The sequence below is a fragment of the Hyalella azteca genome, unplaced genomic scaffold, assembly GCF_000764305.2.
Source record: "Hyalella azteca isolate HAZT.00-mixed unplaced genomic scaffold, Hazt_2.0.2 contig2228, whole genome shotgun sequence".
NCBI classification, from domain to species: domain Eukaryota; kingdom Metazoa; phylum Arthropoda; class Malacostraca; order Amphipoda; family Hyalellidae; genus Hyalella; species Hyalella azteca.
In genome coordinates, this window is record NW_025932511.1 from 35,232 (window position 1) to 57,637 (window position 22,406).

Genomic DNA, 22,406 nt, shown 5'->3' on the forward strand with positions numbered 1-22,406 from the left:
TGTGAACCAGGCATATGAAATCTTCACAGACCACCTGCACAGAAGCATGGCCAGGTTTGTACCGATCTCAAGGTGCACAGAAGCACATAGAAAAAAGTGGCTCGATAGGGACACTCTGACTTCAGTCAGAAAAAACATAAGCTATATCGGCGTTAGATGCAGAGCGGGGCAGGAGAAGACTATATATGAAGCATACAAGAAGGCTAGAAATCAAGCAGCTAGATCATGCCGCGTGGCGAAGAGGAGGCTCGAAGCAACAGTAGCTGCTCAGGCTAAAAGTAACCCCAAATCCTTTTGGTCGTATGTGAAAGCTAAAACAAAGTCTAAATCAGGAGTTGCTCACTTGAGACGGGAGGATGGGTCGAAGACCGTGTCTGACGAAGAGAAAGCGGATGTCCTAAACAAATTCTTCCACAGTGTTTTTACTGAGGAAAAGGGTGGCGAATTACCGGATATGCCCGTCTATCACTGGGAGGAAGAGCTGTCTGACTTCGTGATTACGGAAGAGGTAGTGAGAAAGAGTCTCAAAAGCCTGAAGAAGGACAAAGCTTCAGGCCCGGATGGGTTGAGCCCTCGCCTGTTAGCAGAAGTCGCCGACGCAATCGCCCGGCCTGTTGCCATCATCTTCAGAAAATCCCTGGAGTCAAGCACTATTCCAGACGCCTGGAGAAAAGCAAGGGTCACTCCAGTTTTCAAGAAAGGGAGTCGCCTGCAGGCCAGCAATTATAGGCCAGTTAGCCTGACATGTGTTCTCTGTAAATGTATGGAAGCCCTTGTGAAAGAGCGGATCATGGCACATCTACACCGTAACAACCTCGTCAGCAGAAAGCAGCATGGGTTCATTGGAGGGCGTTCGTGCGTCACACAGCTGCTCGAGACGCTGGACATATGGACAGAGGTCTTGGACGATGGGGGCTCTATAGATGCCATCTACATGGACTACATGAAGGCATTCGACAGTGTTCCACATCGACGCTTGGTGGCAAAGATTGAAGCACACGGTATAAAGGGGAGAGTGCTGGGATGGGTTGAGGATTTCCTGAAAAACCGGAAGCAATGTGTCGTTGTCAACGGAGTAGAGTCGACCACAGTTAATGTGGTGAGCGGTATACCTCAGGGGAGTGTCCTTGGTCCCATATGCTTCGTTCTGTATATCAACGACCTGCCCCGTCATGTCCTGAGCCATGTGGAGCTCTTTGCTGACGATACCAAGATCTTTGCTCGCAGTGACGACGCAGTTGCCAGAGAGACCCTTCAGGGTGACCTGGACCGGCTGTACAAGTGGTCGACAGACTGGCAGCTGCGCTTCCACCCCGAAAAATGCTGTGTCCTCCGTCTGGGAAATCGAAGCAACAGCACCCAATATAATATGATGGGTAGAGACGCTCTGGGCAATGAGTATGTAACGCCGCTGAAGGAGAGCGAATCGGAGAGAGACTTGGGAGTGCTAGTGGATGGAAACCTAAAATTCAACCTTCATGTGGCTCAAATAGCTGGGAAGGCTAACAGAATTTTGGGCGTTATCAGGCGCACTTTTGATTTTCTTACTCCGGAAACATTCGTTCAGCTCTTCAGGTCTCTTGTTCGGCCAGTTCTGGAATACGGACACTCAGTATGGCAGCCGCGACACAAGACCCTCTGCGCCGACCTGGAAAATGTCCAGAGAAGGGCGACCAAACTGATCGCAAGTCTCGAAGACAAGCCTTACCAGGAGCGTTTGGTAGCTTTGGGCCTCCCTAGCTTGGAGCACCGCAGACTGAAAGGGGATATGATTGACGTCTTCAAGTATGTCCATGGAGCCTACGATGCCGACCGGCCGAAGCTGCATCCTCACCGCGGAAGGGATACACGAGGTAATAGCCTGAAGCTCGCCAAAGAACGCAGTATAAGAAATGTGAGATCAAGCTTCTTCTCCCAGAGGGTGGTGTCAGTATGGAACGGCCTTCCGGACAGCGTCGTAACTGCCCCTCTGTGAGCGCTTTCAAGAGCAGGCTTGACAGTTGCTGGGCGGACCGGCCGGGCCTTTTCGATCCTGAGTGCTACCATTAGCCTTTCAGTTTGCAGTCACCTGGGGTGCACCATCTGCGCGTGTAACCTAATGGGATCGGCTATGCTGAGGGTGAACAAGGCGGGTGAACAGGCTTGAGTGCCTACTACACCGACAATTCAATTAAATTCAAAGATGGACCTGTGGAACTCTCGAGTGAGTAAATACGAACGCGAGTGTCCTGCAATTGCACTAAAATGTGATTTATACGAGACATGGGCTTCCCTTGGCCATAAGAGACCAAGAGAAGAATGGTTAATGAAAGTACAGGGTGTTACTGGGACCGAATGGGAAGTTGGAGAATGCAAGGAAAGGAAGTGAAATTATGTGGTTTAAGAGTGTAGAAGCAAGCGACGGAAAGAACAGGCTCAGACAGTAAAAGATGAAAGATGCCAACGTACGGGTCAATGAGTGCATTTATGATGGCAGTAAATGAGGGGGACTAAATGTTCTGCGTGAGAGCAAATTCTTTGAGTGTGAATGCACGGACATACAGGTGGAATGAAGGAATAGTGGCTTTGTTTTGTGTGACAGAGCCACAGAGGGGGGGGGGGGGGGGAACTGGAGCATCTGATTGCGGTGTGATATGTATATGGGAGGTAGAGAGTGGAAATGAATTCAAATGATGCGATTGATACTATACGAGAGAAGTGAGGGTGATGGTGTGATGCATGAGAGAACAGGAGACAAATGAATTGCGATGATTATGCGTCTGTCAGCAAGGGTGACTGTGCAACGACAGTGTGAAAAGCGACATTTTGACAGTGCATGTAGATTGTGGGAACATAGTTGCAAACACAAGATTTTTTTTTAGAATCAGTTCATTTTAAATTTCCTCATAGACTCGAGATTTAAACCAATATCTTGCGTAATAAGATAATGCTGATATTAATGAACCATTGAACTTGACGATGAGTCTAAAAAAACTCTTCTCTGATCTTTCCACTATGCGAGGGAGAGAAAGAGGTTGGTCAGTTGGTGAGAATGGAGGTCACAGGGGTATGTCGAAACTAGTAATAATGAAATTATAAATGTAACGAAAATAATTTAATGGAAAGCGAAAATTGACTTGGGGGCCTGCAAGATGCCAGTATCCTATTTGAATCTTGAAAATACCGTGCAGTAAGTGGAACATGGCTTCAATTATTCCATAGACCAAATAACTGTTGTAGTTACTGGGAGCTAATTTAAAAGCCCGACTCATGAAAGTAGTCTTCAGGGACACCACGCCCCAAAATCTAAATACTATCCAGTATCTCTTGATACCTATTTTCGTTATTCTAAGAATTTAGTCAGGGCAGGCTTGAACTAATAACCGTGGTCGCAATTGTGTCATGAAACAGCTACTTACGCGAACTTAGCATTTCGTAGCATTTCTTTTCACATGAATGTTGGGCCCTGCTCTATTGCTCGAATGCAGTTTGTTGCTGTCGTGCGACCGAATATAGAGATTTGAAAGGTCACCGATATTTGAAAAGACAGAAAAATTAATAGCGAATGTTCATAGACGTGCAACAAGGAGAATTCCAGGCTTGAAGAGGAAGTCTAATGAAGAAAGATTATTAAAGATTATGAAGCTTCCAAGCCATAGTTACCGATGTCTGCGTGGGGACCTCATTAACATATTCATGTAGGCCTATACTCATGGCTTATACAAAGTCCCTGAAGGATTACTAGAATTTGAAACAAGAACCAACCCCGGGGGCCACATCTATAAACTTGAAGAACTGAGTTGCAACTCATCCACGCGACAACATCTCTTCTAGCTTCGAATCACCGACATGTCGAACAGCCTCCCCGATTACATCGTTGGCGCTCCGAGTATAACGCGTTCAAGAACAGACTAGATAAATCTATGGAAAAATATATGTTAATACTTTAAATGCTTCGCAGGCTAGCACCATATCGAACCCGGTGTAAGTCTAGTACGTAGCTATTTCAAACTATCGTCAGTCCAGAAAAGATCCGGTCAAATGACACGATTTTAGATCTTCTGTGATCTTTCACGAAAAGTACAAGAATCGTTAAGTTATGTAATGTTACTGCCTTTACTATCTGTTTACGCTGAAGTCAATGTAGGATGCAATCAGCAGATATCACGTTATGGTTATGAGCTGCCCAGATTCATATGAAATTGCAATAACTAGTATAATGACTTAATCATGGCTGTGTGGGCCATGGTTGAACCATGATCTTTGTGGTGAACTATGGTGTAGGCGCTGGCGTTGCACTTGCAGAGGAGGCCAACTCGAGACCTAACCACTATTTATTATACAATTTAGCAATATTGTCAGCTAAATTGATTTTGAGAAAATTCAATTGCATACTAGGAGACTTCCTTCATGCCATTGACCTAATTAAGAATAATTGTCTGGTTCGAATATTGGCTTGGCCATTCCGCGTCGCCAGTTTTTAAATTCAGTTGACAGCTATGGCGGGAAATTTAAAGGGGCAAGTTGCAGCTGGTGTTAGCAGCGGATAGTAGTGCGTAGCCTACTGCGTAACTGCGTAGTAGTCATAGTACAAGATTACAAGAAAATGAAGAATCCTAGGCAGAGAAAAGTTATAAAGTAAACGCTTCCATCTATCGTTGCTTCGTTGGGCACCAATTAAATTACAACAAATCATTGATTTCTTTTCAGGTTGAAATTTTTAGATATGGCTTGCATTAATAGGACATTGGAAGATGTTGAAAAACTCGTTGAGTTAGCCAAACTTGACGCTTCAAAATTGTTTCCTTGTACCCAGACATTGGAGTTTCCTGCTGCCTATAATCCTGAGAAATATTTGCTGTTGCAACTGCCCAACAAACTCATTGATGCTGTTAAACAAGGGGATGAGTGAGTACCTATTAAATATTTTGAAATTCTTACTGAAATTTTAGTACCTAGCTAAGCCTACATTTCATTTGAAGCAAGTGATGTCTCAGTTCTCAAATACCTACCAATCACCAAATTCTTTTAATCATGAACATGATTACATGAGTCATGGTTAGGCTTGAAAGGGTTGGTTAATGAAACAGAATGCCTGCTGAATTCACATTCTTTTATGCTAATATCTTCAGTCAAACGCAGAGAAAACAAAACTAAAAATGTTATAATGGTTACTTACTGGTGAGTTATGGTCCTAATGAAAATGCTTTGAATGCAATACCTAAGTCTAGTGGCAGCAGGGCCAGCAGCTCTCTCAAATCTCAATCAATTGTCAGTTATGGAAAGGTTGGGTTCCAAAATCCAAAGGCTGGATCCCTTGTGAATCAAGTCACAAAAAATTCAAGAATTGGCAACAGGCCAATAGTGGCAAAGCAGAGAGTTTTTTAGACTCTCCCTCAAGTTCATTTTTGAGTCCTATATGCAGACTAGTAAAGTACCTATCCTGGATACCAGCATTATCATACTTGACAAATTGGTTTAAATCTTGAGTAAATGAGAAAATTAAAAATGAACTTATTCTATAAAAGCTCTGGTTTGCCCATTGCCACTATGCTGAGGCCATGGGATGATGGGCCTGGCCGCCTGTTTCTTCAGTGCCAACCCTTCTATTCTATTCTATAACACTAGTCACTAGTTAGTGATAGTTAGTAACTATTAACTGCAACAATGCTGACTGCATTACTGTTGTCTGTCCCAGTAGGCTATTTGCCTTCTGGACCAGAAGGGCTGAGAAGGCAAATACTCTAACTAGAAGTTCTGGTTAGAGTATTGCCTGCCCTGGGCTGCCCATGCCTGGTCAGCTGTTCTACTTAGAATAGTTGTCTAAATTTTCCCCTAATCAGGCTGCTAATGTCACTAGTTAGTGGTAGTTAGTACTTAGTAGTAACTATTAACTGCAACAATGCTGACTGCTTTACTGTTGTCTATCTTAGTAGTAGCTATTTGCCTTCTGCTTCTGGTTAGAGTATTACCTGGTCAGGCAGGTCAGCTGGTCTACCTAGAATAGGTAGTTGTCTAAATTTTCCCCCAATCAGGCTACTAATGTCACAGACAGGACAGGTAAAGAATAAAAACTATTATTTTATGGCAGTGTTTAAATATCACATGTAAAATGACTTTTTTTCATTTTTCATGAAATGAATTAGGCTCCTATCTCCTAAGTCCTAACTGCCAAGGGGCAAGGGCCTCAGAAATGAGTAAAATAACCTGCAAGCAAAATCATTTGTATCTCATTTCATTTATGAGTGACACCTACCTGATTTTCCAGCATTTCTGGTTACCACTCTACTCTTTACTTTAGGACTTCAGGGTTCAGGCTTCTGAATTAGGAATATTGGGCAGAAGCTTCCTAAAATTTCTGTAAAAGTGATCATTTTGCAAGTGATTTTCAAAAATTGTGGTTAATAGTAAGCCATTTTTCTTATTTTTTTCAATCTGCTAACTGGGAATAGGTCAGAGAAATGGGTGCAATGTGCTATATTTTATTTACAGACTTTTCTGTCCAATTCATGGGTCGCATTTGCTCAATTTTTTGCTTTGGCAGGTTTTAATATAAAATTGGAAAATTGGTCAGAAGTTGTTAACTAAAGTACATGAATAACATGATTAGCCATAAAATTTCAAATGTATAAATAATTTTAAACTCTGAAACTATGAGATTCTATTCATTAGTAAAAAATTCAAATTCTGCATAAACTACCGTAAAATTGGGTTACTTTGACCGGCGGGGTAACTTTGACCACTTTTCGTTTTTTTAACAAAAACCCCCAAAACTCAAAAATGATTTGACATAGAAAAATTTTGTCAATGGCCATCAAAGGCCTAATACTGAGGCTACGTAACACAATAGAAAGATTTAAAAAGTTTGCATATCTAAAGTCTTATATATGGTAATTTTAACTTAATTTCCAAACCGGTCAATGTTACCCCATCACGGCTGCCATTAGATGGTCACATTTCGCCCATTTGGGGGTGGCACCCCCCATTTGCAAACTATGACCTTTTCCTAAAATTTGTCTTTTGCATAGGTATGTAACTAGAAGAGTTCTACTAGCCTACAATGCACCACAACCTGGAGTTATTTGGAGTTATTTTACCAAAAAATAAAATTGATTTTACCACCCGGTCAAAGAACCCCCAAGAGCTGGGGGTAACAAAGACCATCACTTTTTTTTTTTAAATTACATCAAAACTATGCGAGGCAGGAGCCAGCAATTTATGGTGAGTGAAGCTAGAGTATAGACCTGTATTTTGCATGTTTCAATTTAAGTTTAACTTATCTAGTAAAAAAATGGCATCATTTTGAATAAAAAAAGTGGTCAAAGTTACCCCATTTTACGGTATGTGAGTGACTGAATGTCCAAAGATCTTTGGCAACACAATGGCACCCATTGAAAGATATTGTCGAGAAATCTTGAAGGTTTAGGTAGTTCATGCAACAAATTCTCAATAATACTGGCAATATTTTGGGCCTAAAAATCCTATCAGAGTATCACATTTGCCAAACTCTGTATCAGGGTTGGCAATAATTAAATCATGTGATTAAATCATCAGATTTTTTTTATAAAAAATCATGAGTTATTTTGTTTTTTATATATTTAAATATATATTGAGTGGCAGTCTTCAATTTATTTTGAGGCATTGTTATTCATGGTTTAGAATAAATGTACTATGAATGACAAATTGGTATATAAACTTGCCTTTAACGTGTATTAGGTTCCAATAAATTGAATGTTTTTGGTACAGAGGCATCATGTGTTGCAATACATTGTACATAGCTAGCAGCTTAGCTAATTCTTATAAGGCTATAAGTAGTCTTTAACTATTTGACTATTTGTTATATATTGATTACAATATACAATTTAAATGTGTTAGCTAGCTTATACAGGGTGGGGCAGAACCGACTGAGCAGTTTTGAGGCAAAATAAAAGAGTAATGGAGGTACATAAAGAATGAATTTTATTGTCCTCGAGATTAGCATAACATACGGTACCATTTAAAATACTCATATTTTGAAAACAATATCACGAAGATGGTGTCTGTTAGCTGCATCACACTGTTGGAGTTGTTTGCCGACGTTTTCTACAGCACGTTCACACATATGGCAAGGTATGGCCATAACCTCTGATGCAATAATCCATCCCCTTAGCTGTGGTAGGGTGTGAGGGCAACTTCTGAACAACCTTTCTTTTAGATGTCCCCAAAGAAAGAAATTGCAAATGCTCAAATCAGGTGACCTTGCAGGCCACTGTAAATCACCCCTCAGAGACACCAGACCTCTGGGAAACCTGCATTTCAAAACATTGTGCATCTTTCGGGCTGTGTGAGCTGTAGCCCCATCCTGCTGGAACCACATGTCACCCAATGCTTCATTTCAACAATGTTTTCCATCTTGAGCTGCAAGAAATTTTGCAACAATGCAGCATAGCGATTGGAATTCACTGTTACGGTTACTCCCTCCTCTGAGAAAGACTTCAACAGTGTGCTGCAGCTAATGGCCCCCATCTTCCAAGTATTGTTTTCAAAACATAAGTATTCTAAATGGTATGTTATGCTAACCTCAAGGGAAACAAATTTTCTTTTTTTTTGTACCTACATTACTCTTTTATTTTACCTCAAAACTGCTTAATCGGTTCTGCCCCACCCTGTATATTGCAAGGTTGAGATTGTATTGACCTTTTAGGCAATTAGAAAGATTTTCCACCCTAATATGAGTATTATAATTAAAATATATAATTTCAATCTTTAAATATGTGAATTTAAAACTAGAAACAAAACAATTACAATTATAAGATTATATATAAAATAATTAAATGCAGTGAATGGATATAAAATATTTGAATTGTGCATAGGTTTATTTCAAACCTATGTTAGCTTTTCTCATAACTTAAGTCTCATGTCAAGTCGGTTGAGGTTTGTTTGGTTATTGTTCAGTTTGTTTAGTAGTATTGGTTTATTGGTCTGAATTAAATGGGAACAGTGCAATCAGTCACTACTAGTCGGTGTGTATAGACTACTATAGAGGGTAGAGTCTGGACTGTGGTAGATTTATAGGACATAAAACTAGTATATCTATTGATTGTGCTGTGCACTGTGCTATCGGCTACCTATCTGTTATGTGACTCTTCAATGTTTAGAAGATCTGCATTCCTGAAATGTTTTTGTATATTGAAGCCAGTTAAATGGTCAATATTTAGCTCATTACCTTGCTCCATACAAACTTTACAAAGCTAATGAATAGACTCGTCAATATCTGTTTACCCAAAAATCCCTAAGTGGTAAACACCACCTTGGCCTGTTGGCCATTATTGAAGGCAATAAGTGCCCTTTTTAGCCATCCATTATGATCCATATAGGTACTGTTATTGTTAGTAGGCTAATTGCAACATAAAAAAATAACCTTTCAAAAAGACAAAAAAGCTGAAAAAAAATCAAATAAGTAATAAAAATCATTGATTTTTTATTTTTTTGATTAAAAAAAATAAAAAAAAATAACCAACCCTGCTCTGTATAGGGGGTCAAACACAATGATTGAACATTGATACTATTTCAATTTAAATTAAAAGCGTGATCTTGAAGCCATCATATTTTAAAAAGAATAGTTTTATATTTGACCATCTTAGTGTGTGAATGCCTGAATGAGCCAAACTAGTAGACAAAGTGTGCAAGGGATCCTTGTCCAATTTTCTTGCTGTTCAAGTGAAATGGCACATTCCTAACAGAAATTTCACTTTTCCATAACTGATAATATATTGCAATCTAATCATTCTAGAGTAAACTGTAAAGTATTAGCAAATTATACCTAAAAATAAACCTGCAAATTTGATATCAAGTTAATAATTTGATATAATCTGGAGCAGAACCAAAATCTTATCTAATTTTTTATGTAGGCATCTGACATGGCTATATGAGAAAAGATTTTGCCTAAGTATATATGTATGTGATCTGTACAAATGCATTCTAACCTTTGTTATTTCTACTGTCTGTTATTTACAGGCTCATCTTGCGTGGTGATTCTGATGATTTTGCAGTGCTGTGTACTGATAATGAAACATTTGAGGTGAGGCTTCAAATGTTCCACTTAAAATCTTGTAGGATTGTCTAATTGCTTTTGCAAGAGATCTGCTCCAAAAAAAAGCTGGCGTAACAAGACAAAATAAAGAAAGCTGATTTTTCTTTTACTTCACATGATTATTATTTATAAAATATTTTATTCTGTTCATCTGTTGGAACCTGTGAAAGGTTATTCATTTTCAATACTTCATTGCACTGGTAAGCTTGATTGGTGAAAAATGTAGAGTGGTACAATGAAGGGTCTGATGTGAAGGAGAGAAAAGTAGCCACAAAAATCAACTTCACTGCTAAGACCCCCAAATACAATGTACCTGGAAATGCATCTCTGTTTTGTCTTTCCAGATTCAAGCATGAGTAGCAATTGCAGCCTCCTTATTTAATTGTCATAGGGTATTGAGCTCAATTTATCCCTTTGACATTGTTTTCTTATTTCACAATTTTCTAATTCTGCAGTACTACTTCTTAATTGTTTAATCACTCCTCTGTAGGTATGCATTATATATTTCTCTAATTGTGCTTTGTTACTTATTAATTGTTGTACTTTTCACTGATAGTGCATTGCTTTTTTTATAACTGTTGTACTTCCATCTGGTTGTAGTAGTAATTTATTATTGTCATACTGATCTTATCTAATTGTATCAGTGCATCTTATAAACTGTAACATTATTTTTTCTCTAAAGTGTGAATTGCTTCATTTACTTATCATCCATTGGTTATCAGTAACTTTATTTTTGTCATCCATCAGGTACGTGAAGCTGAGACATCAAACTCATTGGTGCTGGTTCCATCAATGCTCACCCCTGAAGATATGAAAAGCATTGGTAACAGCCGAGAGCTTCTTCACAAGGAGGTAAAGTAAAATTGTGGTGCAGTGTTTTACTCTGAACAACAATTTCACATTTTCACCCACATGATGGATGGTGTTATATTTTTAGTATGGCAAAACATGAAATTTTTTTGGTGTTCATTTTCTACATGAATTTCTTTGGTGTTCATTTTCTATGTTAATTTATTTCTGTTTCGCCACAAAAAAATCCACTTTATTAGCCAGCATACTTAAGTTTCTTCTCCATTGTCATGATTTACACGTGATTTGAGCACTGCATTGATTTTTGAACTGCAATTACAATCTTTGAAATGGAATGATTCAATGTTATTTAGCTGAACAAGGTTTAGTGAGTGTTGATCTTGATTGAGTCAAATAGGTGGCTTAAGGGGAGCGTCTACCCCAAAAATTATCTCGGCTATTTACAAACGGATCACTCTGAAACTTGGTACACATATGTAAAATGGAAAAAAACTCACATTTTGTTCCTGTGAAGATTTCCAAAAAAAATGAAAAAAAACGTGAAATTCATAGAAAACAGTCAAAAAAGGGGGTACTTTTGAAATCTATCTCCTCCTAGGATTTTCAAGCTACGACATCGAGACACATATCATTCGATGCGTAAAATCTTTATCTATAAAACGACTTATGGTACCATTGGATAGGCCAGAATGTCAGCTTTAAGATGAGACTAAACACGTAACTGCAGCACAACTCAAGTAGACACAATATATAAAGAGCTCATCAGCTAATTAGTTCCTATCTAATTACTTAAAGAACTCCCCCACCCGCCCCCCTTTCATAAAATGTCGTGAAATCATAAATCAACGTAGAGAGATGGCAGTGGTACCGTTGGATAGGGCAGAATGTCAGCTTTAAAATTAGTATGAAAACCGAAAAAGTAAAAATTTTCAATTTTAGGGTAGACGCTCCCCTTAATAAGTCTGTGGTTAAGTTGTTTATAAAACCACTAAAAAATGTTTGCAACAGTATTGAAAGAAAGTGATCATGACTGTTACAACGATTTTTGACTTCTTGTTTCTAAAGTTTTCAAGTTTTTCAGATTGTTGGAGTCCACAACAAATATCTGGAGGTTCGTCCATGCCTACCGAGGCTTGGTAAGCTGCGTGAGCTATTATCCGAGTGTCCGTATGCTGGCCCCTCTCATGTGCCTATGGATGATGATGAACAAAGGTATGTGTTCATGAGGAATTTTTCATAAAACTTTAACCTAAAATCCACGTGTTCTTAAATTCATGTTTGAGTCCTGAAATACGAAGAAAAGTATTGCAAGACTCTACTATTCCCACTGATCATAATCTCGTGGTTGTGCAGAATGTATGACATGACTGACCTGTTGGATCGAGTGCAAAGTAGTGATGATCAACTTCGAAGCGCACTTGAAGATCTTCCTGCTCTCTTCATTGATGGTGCATATTATTTGAATATTGATCACTATTTGTTTTGAATTTGTTCTTATCTCAATAATTAAATTCCAGTGCTGCTGAATTTTTATCACAATCAATTAGCTGATTTGTCATTTCATGCCCGACCCGTTAAGAAAATTTAAATTATAGGTGTTTGACTGTAGAGCATTATTTTGTGAGAATCTCAAGCTTATCTCAAGTGACGTTGCTGGGTTTGATTTATCTAAACTTCTTCGCGTTTCATAAATATAAGCAAGAGACTACTTGAATCTTCCAGTGTTGAACAAATTTTCTTGATTTGGATCTCACTTACTCGATAGTATACCTACTTGATTGCTAATTCTCCTTAGGTCACTGGCGCATGCTGGAATTTGAATACTTTTTTGGTGCCACCTCGAGCGTGCTTGGGGTGATTGAGGAGCAGCAGTGGCCTCTGGATGCCGTGCCGCGTGTGCAGCTCAAGCAGCAACTGCGAGACGTCGAGCCGGAGCCAGTCATTGATCTCTGCCTTAGATATTTCTTTACTAACTCCGATGAAAATGGTAATACTATGGAAAACATAGCTCTGGCATGAAGAAACTTTCAACTCCTTTTTGATTCATTCTGTTTAGAAAGCAACGTCAGCCATTGCGAGACAAGCCTGAGCCTGTAATTGATTGATCTTTGCCTTGGATATTTCTTCACTAACTAACTCTGATAGAGAACATTTCTCTGTCGTGAAGACACATTAAACTCAGTTTTTCTTAATTTTATGAGGGAAGCCTTACTTGAATTTACTGTCCATATTCTCATAAAATCTTCTGAATATTTGGTGGTGCATACTCGAGAAGATTAAAATAAATTTCTTTTCAGGTGAAATAAATTTTACTGTTGATTTTGTTCTCTAAATCTCTGATTCGTATTTTGCTTTGAGTACACGGTACTTTCGGTACTTTGAAATAAAAGTATAGCATTATATTCTGTGTTGTATAAATATTCTTGTGAAGACTGTTCCAAGCTTAAAATTAGGTTGTCAAATTCGTTTTCAGATGATATTTTGGCCATCCAAGATGAGAAGATCAGTCGACTTTTTGCCGAGGTACTTCTGCGTCCAGCTGATCGCTTCAACCTGAATGAATTTCTCACCATATGGCAGCAAAGCGTACCACCTGGTGAATGATATATTTGTATAAATAGGAACATGAGCCTTATTTTATAAAGTGCCTGACACTTGAAAGCGCCGATAGATACTGTGCTTGCCTTGAATTTGGCATGATTTTCCCATGTTATTAAGAATACACTAATTGGGCATCAAACAGTTTGAAGCGAATATATAATTCTCTAATTTCCCGTGCTTTAATTTACTGCTTTGCAATTAAGTTTGATGGCATTACTATAGTGATTTGCTTACTTTGAATATATTTGGTGTTGATTGGGGCTTGCTTCAACAAGTCTAAAAGTAAGGTATTCACTATTCAGACAATGTGTAATACAAATCTTGTTCCTGCAGACGTGTTCACTTGTGCTAAACAGCTCTATGGTTATGTACCGTATTTAAATTGTTGCTTCCTTGCTGTAGTTCTAGTCGACAGAATTTTGCTTAATAAGAATATTGACGACGGCCAAGTATCTTTGAACAGTCCGTAATTACAGCCCTTCTTACAGATGTGATCACTGGACAGGTTCTAAGAAGCTCTAACTATTTGAAAGATTTTTTGATACGAGTGGCATTGAAAAAGATTAATGTACGTATCAGCAAACAGTCGTTGATTCCGGCCTTGTTCCTACAGGAGTGGAAACTAAAGCCAAACGGCTCTGATATGTTTTCTTAAATCTCAATATCACCTAAATTTAAAAGCAAAGAAAACGCCACGTTAATTCACCATATCATGGGAAACGTTTCGGTATGCTTAATCATCATTTAAAAAAAAATAATTTTTTACATTGCTTAATTTTTTGACAGTAGTGAACACGAGTGCTGACCAGATCTAATGCAATGTATTAGTTCTGTTCGAACTGGCTGTAGTGCCAGTTGACCGATTGTTGGATACGAATAGTATTGAAAAAGCTTAATATATCTGTTGAAAATGGTCAATTTTTTGACAGGAGTGAATACAAGTGCTGATCAGCTTGAAGGGCTTGCTCTCGTGGACCGCAACGTGTCGCCCCCCGTCGTCTGGCTCTACCCTGAACACCAGCTTCCTGAGGATCCTGCTATGCGCTTTTCTCAGCTCTTCGAAGTCAAGAACAAATGGAGCTTGAATGAAATATCTCCTTATATCAGGTGCTTCTAACAGATGAACCCAAAATTATCCCTCGCCAACGGATTTATTAATTAATGTTTTAAGTCATTACTTAATATGCTTTAATGCTTTTCCTCGTGTATATATAGGCGGGACTGGGAGGGCGCGTCAGTTCACAAAGGGATCATTTGGTATGCTTCGCACGAACCATCTTGGGAGTCGCCAGATGGTTCCTATGGAATTTAATTTGCCCGTTCGTATCAAGAACGATGGATTATAAAAGACAATAGGTTTTGTTTTAGTGCTAAAGCTAACGTCAAAACTGCTGATTATGTGACAGAAAGCATATATTTTCGTTGTTTTACGGAGTAAATGAATCTTTTCTTGAGCGATGTTTCAAATATAATTTACGGGACTTAATCTTTTCTTGGGGAGATGTATATATACTTGTCATTTGCGGTGCATTAATATTTCTTGGGGGGGGGGGGTGAGTTTCACGTGCAATTGAGGGTAAATAACTCCGTTAGTTCTAATATAATCTTGCTCTTTATCTCTTATTACAGGAAGCTTGCCAGCAGCAACTGCTCCGTGAGCAGCCTGCTCGCTAAACATACTCGAGCTGCTACCCACAACGGCATCAAATACTACTCGGCCAAACACACGAGATGAATCGCATCCCTCTAACTTCCTTGATATCCCTCGTATTATTCGTTACTGCATCTTCTGTTGTCACTTAAATTAAGCAATTACGCATTGTTTGCGTGATGTCGCTGCAATTGTTCAAGTTATGTTGAATTTCATAGCGTCGAGTCTCAAGTAAATTGTCATTATTTATACTGACTTTCCTTCAGGACATATGACATGGATGGTTGCTTCAACGAAATAAAATTGTTAAAGTCAATCAAACTTCCAAAAATGGAAGTTCTTAATTTGACGAGACGACCTCGAAGAGATTTTGAAGGTTATTCAGTTATGGTGGCTTTTGGAATCATTTACAGATAGCTGGAGCAACAAAGTCATGTTTTTTTAGCAAATACGACTCTATACGAGGGAAATTTACTGTTTTTATATAATTTCCTTCTCAGAATATGAATGTAAAATTCATTGATGGTGTTCATTTGCTTGCTTTGATCTTTAGAAATAATCTGATGACTATCATGATATGTTAGTTACCGTGTAATAGATAGTTAATTTCAAGAAAATTCACGTATGTAGAAATGTTTAATATTTCACGTAATAACGATGTAATTATGAGGACGACGTAATTATTTGGGAGATAGTAAAAATATACGCCCTCGTCCTAAGCAAGTAAAATCAATTTTAGCGAAATGGAAGATACCAAAGATACTTTATTTTCTATTTAACACTTTTCCTCTGTGTGGCAATAACGGCTAGGTTCTACCAATCAGGTAAACGATACAGTTTTCGAATCGAATCACATGTTAGACTTGGATCGTGGGTTTTACTGCCGATTTTGTTTGGTTATACATGACTTATTTTAGCTATGGTTTTACTCACTTTTACAATCACTTATAATTCAACCATTATGCAATTATCTTGCAGCAGACAGCTTGTTTCATCGAATACTGTAGTTATCTTCAAAATACTATTTAGCCTGTTTGAGGAATGTTCATATTGAATTAAAATATACAATATTGGAACTTTGGAAGTATGTATAAACGATCCATACCATATGCGTCTCTTTTTTTCAAAATTGAAGTAGATTTTTATAATTCAATTTTTTAATTTATTAATATATTTTACAAAATTATACACATGAAAAGAGAAGAAAAAAATTAGAAAAGTTCCTTGTTGAGAGCAACTCGAAACTGATAACAACAACAATAACTAGGTACCTACTTGACTTGACTTGTTGCAAGTTAGATGCTTGAGGCCTTTCTCAGAGGCCTGTTTGTCTCTCCGAGACTATACTAACTTTTGTAATATTAGCAAAATTGGGGGGCGGCTGGGTTGCAAAAAAAGTTAGTGTCTAGTTCTGGCATGATGGAGCATAGAGAGCTAGTCTGGAAAAGTCCTATTTTTGTCTGAAATATCGCCGCTCTAATACCATATAATTTCAGTAAGCATGAAATCTTGCGGCTCGAATGTCATAAATTTTTGTTTGATTAAAAATTTGCGGTTTGCACTTCGCAAACATGTCATTTCATAAAATTTTCAACTTCCGCAATCCGCATTGGCCCATGGTGGCAGGGAATTATTGTGAGTACTTATGCGTTTGCAAGAGCATCGACCGGTCCGGCTCAGCGGGGGGGGGTAGGAAGGGAATAACGAAAGTCTCATTTACGACTGGACTAACCCATTGAGCAACATTTTCTCAGTTATGGTCTCATAACAACTCAATTTTAAAATATGTACAGTTTCGAAGTTGATATAAGTAAATAAATAAATATTTGAACTAAAGTGTTTTGAGAGTCATGTGAAGGCAACAGAACTTACGTAACGCATACGGTTTTTTTTATAGTTTTTCATTTCTCGATGCGTCCTCAATGTGTCGGAATATACCGCGTTTACCCTAGCCATGTAGGTATTTATAAACCTCAATCATATTGCCCCTTAGCCAGTGGTGTTCCAAGCATGGTAAATTCAGCGTCTTGAGCCTATCTGTCATAATAATCTGAGTAGGGCTTGTCTTTTACTTTTAGTGATGCCAAGAGTTTTGTTGCTCGCCTCTGGACGTCTTCTATATCACTACATAGAGTCTTGTGTGCTGGTTGGCACACGCAGTGCCCGTACTCAAGAAGTGGGCGTACCAAGCTCTTAAATAGTTGAACAAATGTCTTTTTGGTTAGGTGATCAAAAGTTCTGCAAATGATGCTGACAACTTTGTTTGCCTCTGCTGAGCACTGAGCCGTCTGAGCGACATAGTGATAGTGGCAAACCAGAGCTTTTTTGGAATCAGTTCATTTTTAATTTCCTCAAAAACTCAAGATTTAAACCAATTTCTTAAGTATGATAATGCTGGTATCCATGTATTCCATGATACTTTACTGGTCTACTTATAGGACTCAAAAATGAACTTGAGGGAGAGTCTAAAAAATTCTCTGCTTTGTCACTATGCGAGTGACATGCTCCTTGAAGGATAGCTTATTGTCTATTATCACTCCCATATCCCTCTCCACTTCACCCACCGCTGATTCCAGTCTCTCATCTTGTTTATTCATATAGTAAGAGCCTTTGGACTTCTGCCTGCCTAGTTTGATCACACTACACTTCTGAGGATGAAATTTCAGTACCCACCTATTTGACCACGCCTGCAGATGATCAAGGTCCCTTTGGAGCCTGGAGGTTGTCAATGCCGTCTACTGTGTCTGTTCTTGCAAAGAGTTTCGTGTTGTCTGCAAACATTCTTACGTTGCTACGTACGCCATCTGGTAGATCGTTAATAAACATTACGAACAAAATTGGTCCCAACACAGACCCCTGGGGAATCCAGCTCGTTACATTGGCTAAATTCGGCTTCCTGTTGTGAATCCAAGCAAGTACGTTTCCTCTGATGCCCAATGCTGATACTTTTGCAAGCAATCTTCAATGAGGGACACTATCGAACGCCTTTTGATAATCCATGTATATGATGTATATTACATCCACTGTTCCGCCCTTGTCAACAGTTCTTGACCAAATGTCCATGACGTCTGGTAGTTGGGTCACGCAGGAACGTCTAGGTACAAAGCCATGCTGATGTTTGCTAAGTAGGTTATTCTGCTCCAAGTGTTTCAGGACCTGCTCCCTAACCAGCCTCTCCATTAAACAAGTACAAGTAATTAATAAGTACAAGTACAATTAAATAAGTACAAGTACAATTAAATAAGTTCAACTACTCACTACTTTTGGAGAAACTATAATATCTAGGTTTCCTATGATCCAATTTCAAAGATTTTAGTACCATTAGAGAGCTCTTGTTTCAAACTATATTCTTACAGAAATACCTAAAACATTTTGGTTGATACTTTGAGTTTAGTCTGTAGTTGGCAAACTTGGCTTGGTGGGTTGGGGATGGGGAAATGGGTGTGACTGACATATATATGAATGGTAAAAATTTGCATTTTGCAGAAAGGCAGAATTGAACAGAATGAACTTTAATTTGATAAATGAATTACATCATGGAGTCATGTCTACCAACCTTTCATAAACAATTACTACAAAGAGGCCTGCTTTCCTTGCCAGGAACGCAAGAAGTCCAACAAAACAAAACAGAAGCTCTCAGGCCCAATGGTCCTGGACAGGGTGGAATTCTAAAATGAGTGGTTCACTTGAAAAAAAGCATTCCAGGTAACTAGAAACCAGTTTGTGGGCTGTCAGAAATCAGCCTCGGAAGTCTGCATGAACATTTCTGTCAAACGGGGTAAAGAGGGACGGCTTTGAGCGTTTATTGTTAATAACTTCTTACCACAAAATATTTCATAAACAAGTTTGGGCTCATTTTAAAGGTCTTTGTAAGGGCTATTGTTTGGATCTCTAAAAAATTCCATATGCTATTTGTAAGGTGCTAGACACAATATAAAAGGCTCCAGAATTAATCTGGAAATGGGGTAAAAAGGGCCACTTGAAATAAAATTCAATTTTAAACATTTGAAGCATGCAGAGTGTACTCATCTATTATTAACAGTACTCTGAAGTCCTCCTCTTCCTTTGTAGATGATGTAAATGTAGAATAAATGAAATTTTCTGTGATTTTTACTTGGTTTTTCTTCATTGATATATTACCTTATCCATGCATTACCGTATTAATAATGTGATATTACTGTATCCATAGACATGCCATTGAGCATTGACAATGACCTTGTCCACCATGGTCAGGAAGTTGTGCCAGGTGCGTGGGAATTTAAATTGTCTTTTAACAAACCTGCGCGCTGCGCTGTACTATGCTGGTAAAAAAATTTGCCATGCACTGTACTCCAACAAGGCTAAAATAGTTTAAATATGGATGCGCAACAACGCTATCAGTCTATCACACACCGTACACACAAATGTATATCCGCATTGTGCTGCGGTTGGATATAAAGATTCTTTCATAGATCATAATTCAAGCAAATAGTAACCACAGAAATAAAGAAGGTGACATCACTTGAGATGTGCCATTGGTGCCTTCTAATGATTGACTGGTTGCTGCAAGTAGGGTTCAAACCTGTATGACAACGTCAGGACTACTTTCCCGACATCCTCCCGGCTGGCAAAATAGACACGATCAATACCTAATAACAATGTGCGTAAATGGACTATACAAATTAGTTCAATATGGCATAATTACAGAGCGTTATTAAACAATGTGATACAAAATATGAATATATATATTTGCAAGATAAGTCAATGGTCTATCATTTATTTTTGCTTCATTTGAGCAATTATGGTTTCCAAATCTAGGTGCGCTATGTTATGTCATGTATAGTTCAAATGTGCAAAATTATAACTATCATATGATAATTGTTACGTTGGTTATCATAACACTTATCGCAATAGAGTATCAAGATTGCAGTTCTGCCACCACCCTTCATTGAATTATCCTGCCTTTTTTCTAAGATTCAACAATCTCTCTTCCAGCAAAGTTTGTGAAATTCATTAGCTGCATAGATTACTCTCTGCTATGGTGTTCAAGTTCTGGTTGACATGACATCCATTTGCTTGTTTGATGCTAATTGTATAAAGGTTGCTTCAGATAAATTAATCATTGCCATTCCCATGTTCCACCCTCAATTTAATGTACCAAATGATATTGAATGGCATTATTCATACAAACCTGTATCTATTAAACTTTTACATTTAACACTTTGATTACTTATTGGTACATATGCGTACCACGAAATGTATTTCTCCAGGTGGTAGTGGTACATAATTCACTGCCTAAAATCGGCCAAATCCAAGAACAAAAAAGGTGATAATTCAATGTATACTAGTTTAGTAGGTTCCACTATAAAAATTCCATTTATTTTCTTTTTGCAGTATTTAAAATTTAATTAGGAAGTACCCTTATCATAAATTTTAGCCAGCCAATGCAATTGAGAAAAACTAAATCACGGAATTTGTCCGAAAAAAATGACCATCTGGCAATCATGCTTAAAAAAAGTAGAAAAAATGAAATAATTGTGCAAGATGAAGCAATCGTAGTCTACGTGTTAAGATCTGATGGAAGCGGCGAGCGTCCCTAACAACATGAGGATGTATATAAAAACATTAATGATCTAGAAGCGGGCTTCACAAAAAATAATTTCAACATGGCTATAATTAAATAAGGATCATTACTTGTAGTTTAATAAACATGAAGTCTCCCTATTAAAAAGTTGAATTTTGTTGGTCATCAAAGTTTATATCAACTACGCGAGTGGAACTAACAATAGGTAATAAAATGTAAGACATGTCTGGGTTACTTCTTACTCTTCCGCTTGTTGGATACGGAATGTATGGTAATCGTAAACTGTGGCTATTATACATAAGAAATGTAAACAGATGGTGTTCAGTGTTGCCATATTGTTGGGGGACTATTACTTATTAAACTGACGTCTCACCAACACATAGCACGTGATCGATCTTCAAGACTTTAACAAACCTTTCAAGGCCAAGGATTTTCAATAAATAAACAGTTGCAAGAAAATGGCCACCATTTTTCCTTGGAATGAGATATGCAAATTCTATCAATCACGTTTTTAAGCCAACACTAGTGTGCAACTTTTATGTAGGTGAAATTTTTCAATACAACAAATATTTTTTCTGCTACTGTAAAAGGGGGTAACTTAGACTCACAGGGTAACTTAGACCACTTATAGTTTTTTTAACAAAAACGCCCAAAACTCAAAAACTATTTGACATAGAAAATTTTTGTCAATGGGCATTAAAGGCCTAATACTGAGGCTATGTAACACAATAGAAAGATAAAAAAATTATGCATATCTAATAGGTTAAAAAATGAAAAATGTGACCCACAAAAAAGTGGTATTATTTAAAGTCTGTCATAGAATCCCCTCCAATTTTTCAATTTTTTTTGGTAAAATAACTCCAAGTTTTGGTGCATTGTAGTAGAACTCTTCTAGTTACATATGCAAATGACAAATTTGAGGAAAGTGTGAGGAAATTATGCTTAAATGATAAATAAGTTGTAATAAATTACAAATGAAAAAGTAAATGATAATTGAATGATGAATGAATGACTTATGAATGAATGATGCAGTTTGGTTCATTGATGTATTTATAATATGATAGGTAAATGATGGGAAAATAATGAAAAATGGTGGTTAAAATAATGGAAAAATGCTGAGAAAAAAAACAATGGGAAAATGATTGGAAAACATTAGGTAAATGATGAAACTAAATGATAATGATAAATAACAATACTGATAATTTCTAACACTAATAAATTCTAACTAATAATACTAATAAATTTTAACTAATGATAATAATAAATTATTATAACAAATTAATAATACATGTACTAGTAGGACTGCATCACCAAACACCATTGGGCATTGCAGCTGCAAGTGCAGGCTGCCATCCTTATTCTACTGTAGCAGTGTTACCTAGCCCCAGCCCCCAAGGCTAGGGCTAGGCTGACTAGCACCCACTCTCAGGAAGATATATGTTTTTTGGGAATATTCCTGGGCAAAATGGGGTTCCTAAAACCAATGATCCAAGCATTTTGCACAGAAATATCTCAATACCGCGCAGGATTGCTCAAAACAGCGCAGTTTGCAGTAGCAGATGGCCGCACAGAGCGGGTGGCAGCAGCCGGCACTGAATGCAGCAACGGTCTTCAATATGCATACCTGCACGGCTGTGAGTCACACAGATACAATCCTGTGATTGCACTGCCACCATTGTTCATAACCCAGCATTGAATGTGTGCATTATCACAACATGGATTGAACTATA

General features: G+C 38.0%; 1 protein-coding gene across 1 annotated transcript; it reads left to right on the plus strand.

The window, feature by feature from the left end:
- Positions 1–4,537: 4,537 nt before the first annotated feature.
- LOC108675198 (sister chromatid cohesion protein DCC1) lies at positions 4,538–15,362 on the plus strand. Its single transcript, XM_018163190.2, has 9 exons — positions 4,538–4,887; positions 9,976–10,039; positions 10,799–10,903; positions 11,943–12,073; positions 12,215–12,309; positions 12,657–12,848; positions 13,335–13,457; positions 14,392–14,569; positions 15,092–15,362. Exons 1-9 carry the CDS (start codon positions 4,706–4,708, stop codon positions 15,195–15,197), a joined length of 1,176 nt encoding a protein of 391 aa, XP_018018679.1. The 5' UTR covers positions 4,538–4,705; the 3' UTR covers positions 15,198–15,362.
- The last annotated feature ends 7,044 nt before the right edge of the window (positions 15,363–22,406 follow it).